General features: G+C 40.1%; 1 protein-coding gene and 1 pseudogene across 1 annotated transcript in view; one reads left to right on the forward strand and one right to left on the reverse strand.

Annotated features, from left to right (window-relative positions):
• The first annotated feature begins 316 nt into the window (after positions 1 to 316).
• BTAF1 (B-TFIID TATA-box binding protein associated factor 1) overlaps positions 317 to 19,684 on the forward strand; it is a 95,517-nt gene continuing 76,149 nt past the window's right edge. The window contains exons 1-2 of the mRNA XM_025466503.3: positions 317 to 651; positions 16,841 to 16,964. Of these exons, the coding sequence (XP_025322288.1) occupies positions 638 to 651; positions 16,841 to 16,964 (138 nt within the window). The 5' untranslated portion in view covers positions 317 to 637. The remainder of the gene's footprint in view (positions 652 to 16,840; positions 16,965 to 19,684) is intronic.
• On the reverse strand, positions 11,614 to 13,219 carry LOC112672056 (elongation factor 1-alpha 1-like; annotated as a pseudogene).

Below are 19,684 nucleotides of genomic sequence, written 5' to 3' on the forward strand. Positions count from 1 at the left end.
ATCGCCACCCGGAGTTGAGCATCCTAAGGTCTTCTGGATCCTGTTTTCCCTAGCAGTCTGGTGGGACGAGGATCAGGGCAGTGAGGAATTGGAAACCTAGGTTTTGAACTTCCAGAACCTTGGCTAAGTCGCCTTTTTTCCTCCTCTAGGAAATAGGAGTCCCTTATTTATCCTTCCTGCCTCGATAACGACAGATAGCCACACTTTTTTTCAAGCGAACGCCGCCAAGCAGAAATCACTCGCTCTCCTTCCTCTCAGTCGCGCGCAGCGGAGGCCCTGGCGGTGAGCTGACGTCACTTCCGGCGCGCTGACGCTCAGTTCAGCGTGCCGACGCCTGCGTCAGCAAAGAGCGGGGCTGGGGGCCCCCGGTTTGAAGTCGTGCGGGTCGGACGACTGCCGCCTCCGCCGCCGCCTCAGACCCCTGCTCCCCGGCCGCAGCGGGGGCGAATTCGGGCAGGCGGTGGGGCAGATGCTCAAGGGCCCGCGGCGGGACGCCCCGCGCCGCACCGGCCGCTCCCCTCTGACCGCGGCCTGGGCCTGCGCCGCTCTGCTGTCTGGAAACTAGCGCCTCAGCGGCGCGGCGCGGCGCGGCGCGGCGCGTAGCTCGCGGGGAACCCCGAACCGCCGGCGCCCGGCCATGGCGGTCTCCAGGTGGGTCTCGCTCCTGACGAGCGGACGGGAAGGTGGTCCAGGCGAGGCACGTTCTCCTCTCGGCGCCCCCACTCCTAGAAAGGAGCGGTTCCCATTGTCACTGGGCTCGGGCGCCTTCTTTCACAGACTTCGGAGTTCGCCCCCTCAGTCTCTGAGGGTTTGGGCTCCAGTTACTCTTGGTAAATCGGCTCAAAAACGTCTTTTTCTCGTGCCCTGTGCCACGCTAGAGCTAGTTTTTCGCTTTCCTCACCATGCTTCTCTTGTCTGGTTTCTCTTCCCTCTTTCAGTTCTGGATGGAGCCTGTTACCCTCTCGGTGTTCTAAGGCTGATCCCTAACCTCCATTTCATGGGAAAACTTGGTAGTAACTGTCGAGATCTGGGAGATTTGAATTACTATTATCTAAGTGAGCTTCTCATTATGTTAGAAACTATTTATGGCTTTAAGGATACGGACTTTCCTGAGGACTTTTTTCATACAGTGTAATTTTTTTGTTTAGCAGTAAACATTCAGTCGTCAGCATTGTTTTTGGCAAGTTATTATATTATTACTAACCTTCTTAGCTAAGGCGTGAAAGATGTCACAGATCTTAAGTTATTTTAAAATGTTGCCTGTCAACAGGAACGTCTAGGAAAACTGTAGAAAAGCCAACAAGACGTCGTGATTGGGAGGAAAATCCTTACCTCCAATATAATAAGAATGGTGGGAAACCTTTTTGTTAGAGGTTTTATTTTTGGAAATATAAGTACGAGATAGTCTCTCTGATAGCAGTTAGGAATCACCAAGTTCACTAGAGTTGATGAGGTAAGTTTTGATGAGAACTGGTCTTTCTATCACATAGACTAAAGGAGGCAAACAAATAGTTCAGAAAACAAATAGTTTTCATTCATTTTTCACAATTGAGTACACTTCTTGACATTGTCGGTGGACATCATGGGTGCTCAAGCTCTGTTTTCCAAGCCAAAAGGATAACCCATCTCCTCACCGACTCCCTAGATAACTGATGAAATAGTGTGTGGAAGTCCATGGGAGTTGGTTTAAGGGGGTTGCTAGTATCTGTAGTAGGGAGCGTCTAGTTTTTATTTCATATGTTAATTGAATCCAGTCATTGTGAGGAAATTCTTGTTTTGTGATATATAAAATTGCCTTGAGAGAGTAAAGTGGTCTTTTAGCTTTTTGCAAATACTGAAAGGTGTATCTTCTAATTTGTGACCTCCCATATAAATATATGTTATAAATACACCGATACAGCAACTTAGTAAGAGATTTATTAGGGGATACATTGTTTAAGAGATTAAGTAGCTCCTGGGGCACCTGCCTGGCTCAGTTAGTGAAGCATGCTCTTGATCTAGGGGTCGTAAGTTCAAGCCCCACGTTGGGTAGAGAGTTTACTTATTAAAAAAAAATAAAATAAAATAAAAAGAATGAATAGCTCTTGAAATTCCTTTTAGAGCAGACTGTTTTCACAGTATTGGATTTAGTTTTATAGAGACAAACCGAAGTATTTAAAAAGAAACTAATCTGCTTGGCCTTTGCTAATCTATTTACAGAAGTTGAGGGCATGCAAGTTTCTGAATGAATGAGTTGGGTTTTGAAGGCTATTGCCTTTTATTCTTCACATTGGATTTCAAAGAGTAGTGCTCTTTTTTTATGAGGATTCTAATTTTGCCAAAATCCTGTTAAATTCTTAAAAAGAAAAAAAAAAAGCCTATCATGGTTATTTATGTAAACGCTACTACTCCTGTGTATATTTTGGTAATATGATGGTTCAAGAAAGACACTTTGAGACACCTTCTGCATTTTGGGGATACTGTCAGTTCTGGCCTTTATTATTAGCAGATTCACTTTGATTAGCAAACTTTAATTTCAAGCTCATCTTCTCCATACACTAAGCATGTTTCCTTTCCCTAACTGAATTTCCTTCCTTGTTGGTGTATGCTTGTAGAATACAGACTCATTTTAATATTTTATGTGGAATAGGTGGAAGATAGCTCCTTCTATATAAAAATATTTGCCACACACTTGACGGGATGAGCACTGGGTGTTATTTCTATATGTTGGCAAGTTGAACACCAATAAAAAATAAATCTATAAAAAATATTTTCCACAATCAAATCTAAAATATTTTTTTGCACTGTAGTATTTTTAGGACCTTGTAAGATTTCCAACAGAAGAGAAATGGGTAGTTAGTATCATCATTCCCTCAATTGCCAGGTTCGGGAATCTGAGAATAATAAATTATTTTTCTCTCTCCTTCCTCCCATCCAGCTAGTCACTAAATCCAATCCTTTAAGTCTATATTTCCTTCTTCTTCTTCTTTTTTTTTTAAAGATTTATTTGTTCATGAGAAACAGAGAGAGAGAGAGAGAGAGAGAGGGAGAGAGAGAGGCAGAGGGAGAAGCAGGCTTCATGCAGGGAGCCCAACGTGTGGGACTCAATTCCCAGTCTCCAGGATCAGGCCCTGGACTGAAGGCAGCACTAAACCACTGAGCCACCCGGGCTGCCCAAGTCTATATTTCTAATCTTTCTCTGGTCAGTCCTCTTTCCATACCAGTTACCACAGTCCTGCTCCATATACTACCACCATCATCTCTAATCCAAGGCACCTACAGCAGCAGCCACTTGTTCTTCTTGCCTCCCAACGCATCTCTAATTTATTCTTCATTTCAGACATATTTTGTGAATATACAAATTAATTAATTTGTATGTTGTATTAAGGTCCTTTTTCTGCTTAAAACGTTTAGATGTTTTATTTTGCCTTAGCATAAAATCCAAATTCCTCAGACTTCTTACTAGATTCTTTGTGATCTAGTTCTGACTTCACCTTTTTAGCTTTACCTTGTGTCAGGTTCTCTGCATCCCTCTCTCCCTTTCATTTTTTTTTTTTTTTTTTTTTTTATGATAGAGAGAGAGAGAGAGAGAGAGGCAGAGACACAGGCAGAGGGAGAAGCAGGCTCCATGCACCGGGAGCCCGACGTGGGATTCGATCCAGGGTCTCCCGGATCGTGCCCTGGGCCAAAGGCAGGCGCCAAACCGCTGCGCCACCCAGGGATCCCTCTCCCTTTCATTTTGAATCTGTGTTCTCACCTCCCATTTTTTATCTCTGTAATACTTATTTTCTGCCCTCCCACCGCCTCCCCAAGTCTGGCTAACAGTTTTGGAGTCTAAGTTTATGTGTCCCTTTGGGAAGTTTTCTCTGGTTATACTTCATCTGAGTTATTTGTACTAATATATATTTCTGTCAGTCATAATATATTTTGTAATCATGTAATTGTTCTCCTCCCTACTTGGATTTACGTACACTCTGGAGAAAAGGGAATAAGTCTGACTTTTTTCTTTCCAGGAGAGTGGTTGGCTCCTAGAGTAGGTGCTCTGTACATTAAAAAAAAAAAAAAAAAAAAAAAAGAACAAGTGATTTTGTTTCTTAATAGCTGTCATGATTTTGCCATAGTTAATGTATGTAGTAGAATATTCCAGTGTTTTTCAGTGAATCCTTACAGTTTTTCCACAGGAAGGCCAGTTTTCATTATAGCTTTGAATATTAACCGGGATTATAATTTTGTTTGTTTATTTATTTACAAAAGATTTTATTTATTTACCCATGAGAGACACAGAGAGAGAGAGAGGCCGAGATACAGGCAGAGGGAGAAGCAGGCTCCCCACAAGGAGTCTGATGTGGAACTCGATACAGGATCCCGGGATCACACCCTGAGCCAAAGCCAGACGCTCAACCACTGAGCCACGCAGGTGTCCCTGTAATTTTATTTTATTTTATTTTATTTTATTTTATTTTATTTTATTTTATTTTATTATTTTATTTTATTTATTTTATTTATTTTATTTATTTTATTTAAGGTTTTATTTATTTATTCATGATAGTCACACAGAGAGAGACAGAGAGGCAGAGACACAGGCAGAGGGAGAAGCAGGCTCCATGCAGGGAGCCCGACGTGGGATTTGATAATCATAATATTGTCAGAACTGTTTTTAAAAGTTTATAGCAGAATGAATTCTGTGATAGTGTGACCTTTTATAATGCAAATTGGATATAATACAACTTTGCACTCTGTGATCACATTTTTTAGACCCTGCTTATAGTTTTATAAAGGTCTAGTTTTACTGTACTTTAAATTGTAAGGATGTGGCAGAATTATCAAATACATGGTCAACTCTTGATTGTGGGAGAGTTAAATCTTGCAAACAAACAAACTTTGCAAATACAGCATTTGAAGTGCTCCATAACCTGCAGTGAAGTATTACTGGAAAATGTTTGTCTCCTTTGGACACTTGGTAAGAGAGGAGTATACAAATGTAGGAGTAGAGAACAATGTTGCCCTTAAGATGTGAATGCTGGAAGGTCAGCTAAGCTCATTCACTAGCTACTTGTTCCCACAAAACCAACCTTGGCAAAAAGACAAATTAGTATATATCACAGCTTTCAGTGTTGCTTGCAGACCATTGAAATAATAATTGTAGGGGATCCTTGGGTGGCTCAGTGATTTAGCGCCTGCCTTTGGCCCAGGGCGTGATCCTGGAGTCCTGGGATTGAGTCCCACACGAGGCTCCCTGCACGAAGCCTGCTTCTCCCTCTGCCTGTATCTCTGCCTCTGTCTCTCTCTCTCCTCTCTCCGTGTCTCTCATGAATAAGTAAATAAAATCTTAAAAAAAAATGTTAAATCTTTGAATACTGCTGTTTTGCTTTGGGAGCCTTTCTCCAGTATCATTTATCACTTGGTTGGGGGATGGGCCATCAATAGTAAATTAGGCAACCTCAGAGGAATTGTTAAGATTATGTTTATTACAGAAGATGGTGAATCTATGCCATTGTTGAGTATCATGGGTTACCACAGGTTTGTGTGTGTGTGTATTTTAAGGTTTTCATACCTTTGCCAGTTTATGCCATAATTGAGCTGACTATTGTACATTGACTAGCTAATAGGAACATAGTTTCCCTCGATCATATAAATTTAAAAATACAATTTAAAGAATTTTTCATCAGTGATCTTAGCTATGCAGGTCATGTCTAAAATGTCTAGACAGTAATTATAATTTGACTGCATTATTAGAAACTGTTTCTCAGGGGGCACCTGGGTAGCTCAGTGGTTGAGCATCTTTTTTTGGCTCAGGTCATGATCCCACAGGAAGCCTACTTCTCCCTCTGCTTATGTCTGCCCCTCTCTTGGTGTCTCTCATGAATAAATAAAATCTTTTTTTTTTTTTTTTTTTTTTTAGCTTATGATAGTCACAGAGAGAGAGAGTGAGAGAGAGGGGCAGAGACACAGGCAGAGGGAGAAGCAGGCTCCATGCACCGGGAGCCCGATGTGGGATTCGATCCCGGGTCTCCAGGATCGTGCCCTGGGCCAAAGGCAGGCGCCAACCGCTGCTCCACCCAGGGATCCCTAAATAAAATCTTAAAAAAAAAAAAAAAAAAAGGAAAGAAACTGTTTCCCAGGTCTGTGACATTTTTGCATTTGAAAATCATGCAGTGTTCAGAAAGGTTTCTGGGGAAAAAGGGAACACACTCTTATGGAAGAAACAAATTGCTACATTTGATCAGACCTTTGCAGTTTTGTTAATTCTTTCTGTACTCCTGATACTTCAGAGAAACATTGTTTCAGCAGTCCTGTTCTGCCAAATACAAGGAAGTTTCTTTTCTTTTTTTTTTTTAAAGGTCAGATCTTTCTTTTTTTAAAAATTTTATTCATGAGAGACAGAGAGAGAGGGGCAGAGACATAGGTGCCATGCAGGGAGCCCAATTTGGGACTTGATCCCAGGACTCCAGGATCACACCCCAAGCTGAAGGCAGACGCTTAATGGCTGAGCCACCCAGGTGTCACTACAAGGAAGTTTCTTGACATGGAGGAAATTCCAGTGGTTCCTTCCTACTGACAGGGAAAATGCTAAAATGATCTTAATGATCTGTAGGACAGCACAGGTTTCTTGTGTTTGTTATGCTTTTTCTTTCATTACTGCTAATTTCAACCCATTAGAGGATTGACAGCTATTGTAAATTATAATGTCAAATATTTCATACTTTAAAAAAGTTAGGGACAAAAAAAGCTAGGAAAGGTAGAGGAGGTAGATAGAAACTTTTACATTTCAATCTGTATGGTAAATTCCTCCCTATTTCTTTGGTTTATTCCTCAGAGTACTTATATACATCGATTCATTTTTAAGTTGTGATAAAATTCAACATTTTTAACCATTTTAAAGTACACAATTTTGTGTGAACTTTTAAAATAACATATTTCTTTTAAAGATTTTATTAATTTATATGACAGAGCTCACGCACAAGCAGGGTGAGTGGCAGGCAGAGGGAGAAGCAGTCTCCTCGTGGAGCAGGGAGCCTGATGTGGGTCTCGATTCCAGGACTCTGGGATCATGAATTGAGCCAAAGGCAGACACTTAACCAACTGAGTCACCCAAGCACCCCGAAAATAACATATTTCTTCTGAAGAAGAAGTCCTGTAAAAGGCTGTAGCTTGATGGATCAAGAGTAGAGATTAGAAAAAAATGTCCTAAAGGAAATAACTGATTGTACTTTTTCAGCATTCATTTATTGAGTATTTATAGAATGCTTTCTATGTTCTAGGTACTAGAGATAACAGCTGAGAACAAAGTAGAGTCCCCATTTTAAGGAATTTGTGTTCTAGTGTGGTAGTGAAGGAATGCAGCTGATTCTAGCATGCACCTGGCCTTGCACCTGGCATTGGTGTAGTTTCATTTTCATATTGATTCTCTCAGTGTACAGTGTGGTATCTTAAAGTAATTTTTCTTGTTTAAAGAATATAGCTTTCTTGCTTAATGATAATATGAGACTTAATACAGTGTTTATATCAGATATTTACTTTCTTACTCCCTAAGTCACAGAAAAGTAAAAGATTCAAATAGTTTATTTACTTCACTTTTGTTAAATGTAAAAAAAAAAGCATAACAAAATAGACAAACTTAACTGATCATTGTCTTAGTTAAGTTTATAAAACTTTCCTTGCGAAGTGTTCTGCTAGTTGACCATATAGTATTTTTCAAAGAGATTAAATTTAAATTTATTTGGAGGTTATTGAGTTTGGAAGTAGATTTGAAGAAGTTATATTTATATCCTTTTTTTTTTTCTTTTTTTAAGTAATCTCTATCCCCAACGTGGGGTTTGAACTTATGATGCCAAAATCAAGAGTTGCATACTCTACTGACTGAGCCAGCCAGGCACCCCTATATATTTTTTTTCTTTTATCCTCAACGGGCTTTTTTACATTTAGTGGAAATGTAACATATACTTGTTTATTAATGGTGAAGTAGCAACCTAGGACATAGTTCACAATATCTATGATTTTTTTCTGTACCTTTAAAAAAAAAAGATTTATTTATTTATTCAGAGAGAGAGAGAGAGAGAGGCAGAGACATAAGCAGAGGGAGAAGCAGGCTCCATGCAGGAAGCCGGACGTGGGACTCGATCCTGGGTCTCCAGGATCCCATCCCGGGCTGCAGGTGGCGCTAAACCGCTGCGCCACCGGAGCTGCCCTCCGTACCTTTTTATATCTTTACTTCATGAATTATCATAACGCAAACACCTGGAAGGGAAGAAGGGTTAGATAGAAGCTTCCTGCATAACCTCTACAAACTTCCATGTACTCTTTCCTTTTTCTGGGCAGTCTTTAGAGCAGTGTCCTGAAGTTGATACACAAGTTGATACACAAAACCTGAATCAGGAACGCCTGGGTGGCTCAGCGATTGAGCACCTGCCTTTGGCTTGGGGTGTGATCCTGGAGACCCGGGATCGAATCCCACATCGGGCTCCCGGTGCATGGAGCCTGCTTCTCCCTCTGCCTGTGTCTCTGCCTCTCTCTCTCTCTCTGTGACTATCATGAATAAATAAATAAAATCTTTTAAAAAAAAAAACTTGGCCTTAAGAAACTACTTTTTTTTTTTTTTATTTTAAGATTTTATTTATTTATTCATGAGACAGAGAGAGAGAGGCAGGGACATAGGCAGAGCAAGAAGCAGGCTCCATGCAGGGAGCCTGATGTGGGGGACTGGATCCCAGGTCTCCAGATCATGTCCTGGGCTGAAGGTGGCGCTAAACCGCTGAGCCACCCAGGCTGCCCCTACTTTTTATTTTTAACTTATTTATTTATTCATGAGAGACACAGAGAAAAGGCAGAGACCTAGGCAGAGGGAGAAGTAGGCTCCCCGCAGGAAACCCAATGTGTGACTCAATCCAGGATCCTGGGATCACGCCCTGAGTAGAAGGCAGCTGCTCAACCACTGAGCCACCCAGGCGTCCTGGCATTTTTCCTTATAATTTTAATTATAGTAAATACAACTAAACAATTATTTGAATACTGAACAAAGACACTGTAGAGACACTATGCAGACTATTGTGGGGAACAAAAAGAATCACTGAAGGAGGTGAAGCCTCAGGAGTATAAGATACCATGTGACAAATTAGTGTAAGATGCCACAACAGAATTACAAATACCAAGAAGGTTATTCAAGATGAGAATTCATGTAGATTTCAGAAGTGGAATTCATCTCTATGATACAGCAGTCTAAGGTGGTTTCGAGAGCGTAAGGGACTTTAAATCTTAGTGAATGGGAGCTAGCTGAAGAATTAAACCAAGAAAAGACATTCCAGGTGGAGAAAATGGTATAGAAGAAATTGTAGAGGGGATCCCTGGGTGGCTCAGCGGTTTAGTGCCTGCCTTCGGCCCAGGGCATAATTCTGGAGTCCTGGGATCGAGTCCCATGTCAGGCTCCCTGCATGGAACTGGCTTCTCCCTCTGCCTGTGTCTCTGCCTCTCTATGTGTCTCTCTCATGAATAAATAAAATCTTAAAAAAAAAAAAAAAAGAAGAAATTGTGGAAACCAAAAAGATTCATGTTTGGGAGGTCCTTTTTTGATTTTTGTTTTGATAGGTAAGGATGAGCCATTCACAGTTTTAGAGTAAGATAGTAATTTGACCAAAATATGCTTGAGGAAGTAAATCTGGCAATAAGATAATGTTACCTTGGGGTTATGCTCACCAGACAGTTGAAAGTGTGGCTCCCAGATGGACTAGATTTGGGGATGATTTGTACTGTGTTACAGTTTAAACGAATAACAATATAGTTTCCTAAGGGAGGAAACTGATGAGAAGCCAAGGATTGAATATGGGAGAATGTTCATATGAAGAGGGAAACCAGAGGAAGAATTGAGAATTCAGAGTAACATAATGTGAAAATTTAAGAAGAAAAGTCTCTTAAAAATGGGTACTTGCTGGGATCCCTGGGTGGCGCAGCGGTTTGGAGCCTGCCTTTGGCCCAGGGCACGATCCTGGAGACCCAGGATCGAATCCCACATCGGGCTCCTGGTGCATGGAGCCTGCTTCTCCCTCTGCCTGTGTCTCTGCCCCTCTCTCTCTCTCTCTCTGTGTGACTATCATAAATAAATTAAAAAAAAAATAAAAAAAAAAAGGGTACTTGCTGATACCAGATGTTATAGAAAAGTCAGACTTAAGCAAAAAAAAAAAAAAAAAAAATCAGATTTGGAGTTTACAAGTTCATTGGTGACCATCAGGTGTGCTACTCAATAGAAAAGGAGAGTAGAAATTTGAGAGGGATTAGATTGTGTATAGTGAGGAAATAAAAGAATGATTTTAAACACTTGTTCATGATGCTTGGCAGGGAAAAAAAAGTATGCAAGATGACAAAATCAAGCAGTTTATTTTTCTCTGTAGAGACAGACCTCTGTATATTTGAAGGTAGGAGGGCATGGGTTAATAAGATAGTGATTTAAGGTAGTAGAGAAAAGATAATTGAATGAAAATAAAAGGGGATGGATGATATATCAAGGAAACAGTGGGACAATATCTAAGCCTTGAAGATGAGTGAAGACAGTCTTTCCATTTGAAATAGAGAGGATGAGTGTAAAGAGCAATCTTTAGAGATAGTGAAGAGAGAACTTGAGATAATTTGGGTTCCAAAGCCTAGAGATCTATTCAGTAAAGTAATCCACTCCTTTTTAAGGAGTAGGGAAACTGGAAATGATTGGGGAAAACTTTGGAAACTATTTTCTTTTAACTTTTTACACACAGATTTATAAACAGGTCAGTATTATTACTTTCTTTTTTTTAATTTTTATTTATTTATGATAGGCACAGAGAAAGAGAGAGAGAGAGAGAGAGGCACAGAGACACAGGCAGAGGGAGAAGCAGGCTCCATGCACTGGGAGCCCGATGTGGGATTCGATCCCGGGTCTCCAGGATCGCGCCCTGGGCCAAAGGCAGGCGCCAAACCGCTGCGCCACCCAGGGATCCCGTATTGTTACTTTCTTACAGTGTTCATTTTGCAGCCAGCTTTTCTTTTGATCAGAAAAAGCAGAATCTCTGTTATGAAAAAAGAATTAAGAAGCTGTTGAAATCTTTCCAGAAGTGCAATCTAAGGAACTTTGCCATCAAATAAGTCAAAGATAAGGCAAATATTATGTTATATAAGAAAAATTAAAAAGGAAAAAATCCACAATGATGTGAAACTGTAAAATATGCCTAAATTGTTTTATCCTCCAAAATAAGAGGTTAAGTGAAGTAGACTTCCTTAAGTCCTCCAACATGTGACAGAAGTAGGACTTTTAAAAGGTCTCCTTACTTCCAGTCTAGTTTATTATTTCACTACAGTTTTCTATAGGAAAGTCCTAAATCTATGCGATACATATAAGAGAGCCCAATATTATGGAATTTTTGTTTGTTTTGTTTTTAAGAGCCAAGGTAGGGGGATCCCTGGGTGGCTCAGCGGTTTAGCACCTGCCTTTGGCCCAGGGCGTGATCCTGGAGTCCCGGGCTCCCTTCATGGGGCCTGCTCCTCCCTCTGCCTGTTCCTCCCCCCACCTTTTTTTCTCTTTAATGGGTCTCAAAATTCTGTGACAGATTTTTGGTCAAGTTGTTTCCATTAAAAAGTACTGATTTTAAAAACTAATAACTTAAAACTGCCACACACGTACAAAAACCACCAAATGGTCCACAAAACATTCTCCTTTCCTTCTGACGTTTTTACGATGCATTGTTATCATTAACCAATCTTTTACTATTAGACTTAAATGGCCAATTGACACAAACAGTTCTGAGACCATTCTTCCACCACTGATTAAGACTGGGGTGGCAGGTATTGGGGATAGTATTCATTTAGCCTTCTGGGCAGACATGGTGACTTTGCCAACTCCAGCTGCTTTCTTGTCCAGTGCTTTGATGACACCCACAGCAACCATCTGTCTCACGTCACGAACAGCAAAACGACCCAGAGGAGGATAGAGAAGCTCTCAACACATAGGTTTGCCAGGAACCATATCAACAATGGCAGCATCCCCAGATTTCAAGAACTTGAGACCATCTTCCAGCTTTTTTCCAGAACAAAGATCTATCTTCTCCTGCAGCTCAGCAAACTTACAAGCAATGTGAGCTGTGTGACAGTCTGGCACAGGTGCATACCCAGCACTGATTTGGCCTGGATGGATCAGGATGATCACTTGAGCCGTGAAGCCAGCTGCTTCCATTGGTGGGTCATTTTTGCTGTCACCAGCCACATTGCCACGACGAACATCTTTGACAGATACGTTCTCGACATTGAAGCCCACATTGTCCCCAGGAAGAGCCTCACTCAGAGCTCATGGTGCATTTCAACAGACTTTAGTTGTAACATTGACCGGAGCCAAGGTGACCACCATGCTTGGCTGAAGAACACCAGGTCTCCACTCGGCCCACTGGGACAGTACCAATACCACCAATTTTGTAGGCATCCTGGAGAGGCAAACGCAAGGGCTTATCAGTTGGACAAGTTGGTGGTAGAATGCAGTCTAGAGCTTCAAGCAGTGTGGTTCCACTGGCATTCCCATCTTTACGGGTGACTTTCCATCCCTTGAACCACGGCATGTTAGCACTTGGCTCCAGCATGTTGTCACCATTCCAACCAGAAATTGGCACAAATGCTACTGTGTCAGGGTTGTAGACAATTTTCTTAATGTAGGTGCTGACTTCCTTAACAATTTCTTCGTTTCTCTTCTGGCTGTAGGGTGGTTCAGTGGAATCCATCTTGTTAACACTAACAATTAGTTGCTTTACACCAGTGTATAAGCCAGAAGGACATGCTCATGGGTCTCCCATTCTTGGAGATAGCTGCTTCAAATTCACCAACACCAACAGCAACAATCAGGACAGCACAGTCAGCCTGAGATGTGCCTGTAATCATGTTTTTGATAAAGTCTCTGTGTCCTGGGGCATCAATGATGGTCACATAATACTTGCCGGTCTCAAATTTCCACAGGGAGATATCAGTGGTGATACCACGTTCACGTTCAGCCTTCAATTTATCCAAGACCCAGGCATACCTGAAGGAGCCTTTTCCCGTCTCAGCAGATTCCTCCTCAAATTTTTCAATAGTTCTTTGGTTGATCCCACCACATTTGTAGATCAGATAGCCAGTAGTGGTAGACTTGCCTGATTCTACGTGTCCAATGACGACGATGTTGATGTGAGTCTTTTCCTTTCCCATTTTGGTTTAGGTTTAGCGGTGGTTTTCATGACACCTGTGTTCTGGCGGCATACCCATTGCAGCAAAGCTCTGCCTGTGTCTCTGCCTCTCCTTCCCTCCCTCCCTCTCTTTTTGTCTCTCTGTGTCTCTCATGAATGAATAAAAAAAAAAAAAAAAAAAAGAGCCAGGGTGGGGGTTGGGTCGGATAGGACAGGGCAGAGGAAGAGGGAGAGAGAAAATTCCAAACAGGCTCCACACCCAGCACAGAACCCAGTGCAGAGCTGGATCTCACATCCCTGAGATCATGACCTGAGCTGAAATTAAAGATGCTGAAATCAAAGATGCTTAACCTACTGAGCCACCTAGGTACCCCAAAAGCCTGATAATTGAATACATGAGCCTATATAGAATACACGTAGCAAGTCCATTTATAGTAGCTTAAATTTGACCTAAAACTAATCTGTTCTTTATAATAAAACTTATTCAATTTTTCCTAATATTTCCTGCCATATAATATAGAAGATTATTTTTTAAAGATTTTATTTATTCATGAGAGAGACAGAGACATAGGCAGAGGGAGAAGTAGGCTCTCTGTGCAGAGCCCAACACAGGACTTGATCCCAGGACCCTGGGATCACGTGCTGGGCCCAAGGCAGATGCTCAACCATTGAGCCACCCAAGAATCCCTAGAAGATTTTTTTTTTTTTTTTAAAGTAAGCTCCATGCCCACCTTGGGGCTTGAACTTATGACCCTGAAATCAAGAGTCCCCCGCACTACCAACTGAGCCAGTCAGATACCCCTAATACAGAATAATTAAAATGAATTTTTGTCTTGATAATTACAGAAAGTTGTTTATATATAGATGTTTGAAATTTCTTTTTGTGAATTTGTTTTCACTGACAAAATCATACGGTCATGGCAATATGCAGACATTTGTTGTGGAGGCTCAGAGATGATTTTCATGAACTTTAACATCACAGTTCAATTTAAAGATGAAAATAACTCAAGGGGCATTCTGAGAGTTACATATGGGTTGAGTGAGGGAAATCATTTTATGGGAAAGGAATTTGGGTCTGACTTAGTCTTAGAACTTTTAAATAACAGCAGCTGTCAAAAAATTTTTTTCTCCCTTTTGTTCCACTATCTCTGAGTCACTGTTCACCAAATCCTGTAGCAAAACCTAATGAATGGGTAAAGCAAGGATTTAGATAGCCTTGAATTAATAAGGAGAAATATTGTGTCAGCAGGTGGGGGATGTGTCTGTGTGTAGTGTATATATAAAATAAATAAATTTTTAGCATGTCTTATAAAAATTAATTTCATTATAATCACTCTGTGTGCCATTCCGTATATTGGAAGCAGAAACTGTGTTGTAGTACTCTGCTTTATATCTCTGGCTTTTTTATTACCTCACATATTTTTCTTGAAATCTGTCTTTCCTACATACCCTTAACTATAAATCTGAACCTTACCTCTTAGTGTTGTGTTCTGAAGCACTTGAAAACTTTTCCTAGTACCCTTACCATTCTTGATGGAAAAAGATCTATTTTAGTTCTATTTCTTACTACTTACAATGATTTTGTGATTAGTGACTGACTAGTTTGATAAATACTACCAGAAAAAGAAAAAAACAATCCTTCCCATTTCATTTGTCTCTTAAAGGTTTTTCTTATAAAAGGTTTTCAGAGCTTTGTTGTGTAATTTTTTAGCTCTTTGTGAAAAATAATCCCAGAAGTAAAATATGAGCTTCATTGCAGTTTATTAATGCTTAATGCTCATGGTTAGCTTTGGGACCTTACTTGCTTTCTCTTCCTCATTGGATAAAATTTGAAAATGTATTCCTATTCTCTTGTATAGGATTGGGTAGTCAGTATAACTTTGTCATTCTCCATTTAAAAAAAAATTTTTTTTTGCAGATTTATTTATTTTAGAGAAAGCTAACACACGTGCTCGCCACGCACACGCACATGCAAGGTGGGGGAGGGGGCAGAGGGAGAAGGAGAAGAGTAGGAGACTCCTTGCTGAGTGCAGACCCTGACTTGAGCTAGATCTCACCACCCTGAGATCATGACTTGAGCTGAAACCAAGAGCCGGATACTCAACTGACTGAGCCACCCAGGTACCCCATCCTCCATCTTTTTAGAAGTACCCATTTATTCTTTATATGAAGTATGAAGCTGCCTTCTTTTCATTACCTGTGGCATTCACTTTGCCTTACTGAGCCTGATTAGTAGTGTGATAGGAAAGCTAGACCTATATTATGATATGTGGATAGCTGGTGGTAGTTACTTGTGACTTTGCCTTTCTAATACTTAGGATTTTCATGTATCACAGTAACACTAAAGTCATAGTAAGTGTTCCTTTTTTTTTTTTTTTTAACCTATTCCAGGTAATATGGCACTGTGGTGTTATTCCAAACTTTATTCATTGGATAAATGGCAGAATTGGAATTTGAACTGTGTTGTTGTGGCTCTAGAATTGGTGCTGTTATGCTATATGCTTTTGGAGATGTTTTTCTTGGCGATCTTATTTATTGCCATTGTTTGTTACTTGTATACAAATGATCCCATATACCTATATGCCTTTATTCTCAACTCTTGTTGAACTTCAGATCTCTAGTCCAGCTATCCTTTTTGGTCTCTCCTAACTATCCTGTCCCTGCCACTAGTAAACTTGTCATCTAATTCCATATTTCCTCCACTAGTTCTTCCCTTTTTTTTTTTTTTTTTAAGATTTTATTTATTTATTCATCAGAGAGAGAGAGAGAGGCAGAGGGAGAAGCAGGCTCCATGCAGGGAGCCCGATGTGGGACTCGATCCCAGGTCTCCAGGATCACGCCCTGAGCCGAAGGTGGTGCTAAACTGCTGAGCCACCCAGGCTGCCCAGTTCTTCCCACTTTTTAAAATGACATCTTCATTTTCTAGGATTCAGAATCTGAGAGTCCTTTCACTTCCTTGATATTTCATTATTACACCATGTGTGTTTATCCCCTGCAGCATCTCTTCCAGCTTCTTTCTAGGCTTCTCGCCATGATTGTAGTTTAGGTCTGTACTTTCAGCCTAAAATTCTTTAAAACTTTTCTTCCATTATACTTCATGCTTCACACTGCTGCCAGATTAATCTTCCTAAAATGGAGCTCCAGTTCCATTGCTTTCTTGAACCAGGCAGGACCTTTGTGATTGACCTATTAAGGTCCATCTCATATACCACTTATTTTATAAAGCCTTTTCAGTATTACACAATTGGGGATATATAGTATTTGCTTCCTCTGTTCCCACTCTTCAGAGCACTTTTCTTTTCTGACACGTTATTGTACCCTATATTCTAATCATTTTTGTACTTGCCTTCCTACTCACCCTACCCTCAATTGCAAGTTCCTTGGGAGTAGAGATTCTCCTGTAGCCCTAGGATAGGTCTTCGTTCATTAATGCTCAATACATTTATTTATTCATTTATTTTTAAATTTTTATTTATTCATGAGAGAGAGGCAGAGACACAGGCAGAGGGAGAAGCAGGCTCCATGCAGGGAGCCCGATGTGGGACTCAATCCCGGGTCTCCAGGATCATGCCCTGGGCTGAAGGAGGTGCTAAACTGCTGAGCCACCTGGGCTGCCCTGCTCAATACATTTATTGACTTAAACTTACATCTATGAAGAAATACATTTCAGAGTAATCATTATATTTTTGTTATTTTAGGCTTGACCGTCTTTTTATTTTACTGGATACTGGCACTACTCCAGTTACAAGAAAAGCTGCAGCACAGCAACTTGGAGAAGTGGTGAAGCTCCATCCCCATGAACTAAATAACCTTTTATCTAAAGTAAGAACTCTTTTTTTCTTTTAGCATAATGCAATTGTAGAAATTTGTCTGTGGATAGAAATATAACAGTAGAATTGTCTTATTTTATTTTGTTGGCAATTTGTGGTCTTCGGATTCTATTAAATATCTTACTATTTCCATATATATATTATTTATATATACATATTTCCATATATATTTATATATTTATATATATTATATATATTTAAATTTTATTTATATATATATTTAAATTTGGTCTTTTTCATCACAAGATTTAAAATATTTTGGGTTTTTTTGCATCAAGTTTAATTGTCTAAGCAATTTGACAACATACAGCCTTTTGCCTGTGGCACAAATTTGAATCTGACCCAATTTGTTTATGAACTAAGTTGTTAATCTAATTTGTTGTTGTCTGACTTGTTCTTAATGGCTAGTAATTATATCATAGTTGCTAGTCTTCAAAAGGATTGAGTACTCATGGGAAATGATTGAAATATATGAGAAACTAGTTATTACATTTTTATTTATCACCTATTTGAAAGTGGAGGCTTTCTGCTTTGGTGGATCAGATTTTCATAATACTTGCCCATATTCTTTCCCTAAGCAATAGCTGTATTTTTACTGAACTCTGGACTTGAAGAAGTGTGCCTATATGATGATAAGCAACACATTCCATGTGTTTAATAATTCTCTGCCATGCAGGGGTACCTGGGTGGCTCATTTGGTTGAGCCTCCAACTCTTGCTATTGGCTTAGGTCCATGATCTCATGGGTTGTGGGATCAAGCCCCACGTGGGCTCTGCCCTCAGTGGGGAGTCTGCTTGAAGATTCTTTCCCCTCTGTCCCTCTCCGTACGTCTTCCCCCATCATATGTGTGCACTATCTCAAATAAATAAATAAATAAATAAATAAATAAATAAATAAATAAATCTTAAAAAATTTTTTTTTCTGTCATGCAAAGTGAAAACTGGAGTGCTTTGTGTGTCAGGGGCCTTGAATGGGAAGGAGGATGGAAATAGGGTTGAGGAGCGATATGAAAATCCCAAGATACCTCTCTTCCTGCTGGTCTTACCCCTTCCTTTTTTTTTTATTTTTATTTTTTAGCATTTTATTATTTGAGAGAGCATATGAGCAGAGGAGGTGGGGGGGTAAGAGGGATAGGAAGAAGCAGATTCCCCACTGAGCAGGGAGCCCAACATGGGGCTCAGTCTCAGGACCCCAAACTCATGACCTGAGCCAGATGCTTAACTGACTGAGCCACCAAATGACCCTTACCCCTCCCTTTCATTCTCATTTGTTCCTTCTTGATTCATATCAGTAGGAGTTATAAGCCCTTGTGAATAGACAAATCTGTATTTTATGGTTTCCACTATGAGGGCTGACAGTGACCGTCTTTTCCAGTATATTTCACATTTAGATATTATTAGGACTTTCTAACCAATATGTAGATGAAGAGACAGTGATTTGACATCCATGAGCTCCATGTTCTCAGAATGGAGAAGGATGCGTATTAGACAGTATTAAATATTATATTCATGTAGCAGGATAGAGAGGCATACCCATTTCTTTCTTATCCCAGGGGAAAGATGAAAGACTGAATGAGCTGAAACTGAAAACAGTGAGCAAAACTAATCTGTGCTGAACTGAGAAAAGGTTTCCAGCTTTCCAAGTGAATTCTGGTCTTCTTAGGTCCTGGCATATTGGCTGCCATGAAATAATTCCAAAAGAGGCATAGTTTGTTATACCTTCTCACCTCTTATCCTCATTTCTCTCCCCTCAGTGTTGTCCTGTTGCCTTTTGGTTTTGTTTTTTTAAACTACTTATTGTATACTTCAATTTCTTTATTGTACTATTTATTTATTTGTTTATTTATTTATTTATTAAAGATTTTATTTATTTATTCATAGAGAGAGAGAGAGAGGCAGAGACACAGGCAGAGGGAGAAGCGGGCTCCATGCAGGGAGCCCTACGTGGGACTTGATCCCAGGTCTCCAAGATCACACCCTGGGCTGCAGGTGGCGCTAAACCACTGCACCACTGGGGCTGCCCTATGTATTTTTTTTAAGACTTTATTTATTTATTTATTTATTTATTTATTTATTTATTTATTTATTTGAGACACAGAGAGAGAGAGGCAGAGACACAGGCAGAGGGAGAAGTAGACTCCATGCAGGGAGCCTGACATGGGACTCGATCCTGGGTCTCCAGGATCACGCCCTGGGCTGAAGGTGGCACTAAACCGCAGAGCCTCCCAGGTTGCCCCCTACTGTACTTTTTAAAAAAGGTTTTACTTTCAATAAATCTCTACACTCAGTCTTACAATTCCAAAACTAAGAGTTACGTGCTCCACCCACTGGGCCAGCCAGGCATCCCTCAATGATTTTAGATATGTGCAATCATTACCAGTCTAATTTTAAAACATTTTTATTTCCAAAAAGAAATTTCATGTGCATTAGCAATCATTCTCCTTCCCATTCCTAGTCTTAGGCAACTCCTAATCTACTTTCTGCCTATAGATTTGCCTATCCTGAAAGTTTTATATAAATGTGATTGGTTTCCTTCACATTTAAAATAATATTTTTAAGGTTTTTTTATATTGAAGCTTATCTCATTACTTCTTTCTTTTTTTATTGCCAAATATTCCATTGTATGGATGTGATATTGAATATATTATATGGATATACCATATCTTATTTATCTGTTCTTCAGTTAATGCACATTTGGGTTGTTTCCATTCTT

This window comes from Canis lupus, chromosome 28 (genome assembly GCF_003254725.2).
Source record: "Canis lupus dingo isolate Sandy chromosome 28, ASM325472v2, whole genome shotgun sequence".
NCBI classification, from domain to species: Eukaryota; Metazoa; Chordata; class Mammalia; order Carnivora; family Canidae; genus Canis; species Canis lupus.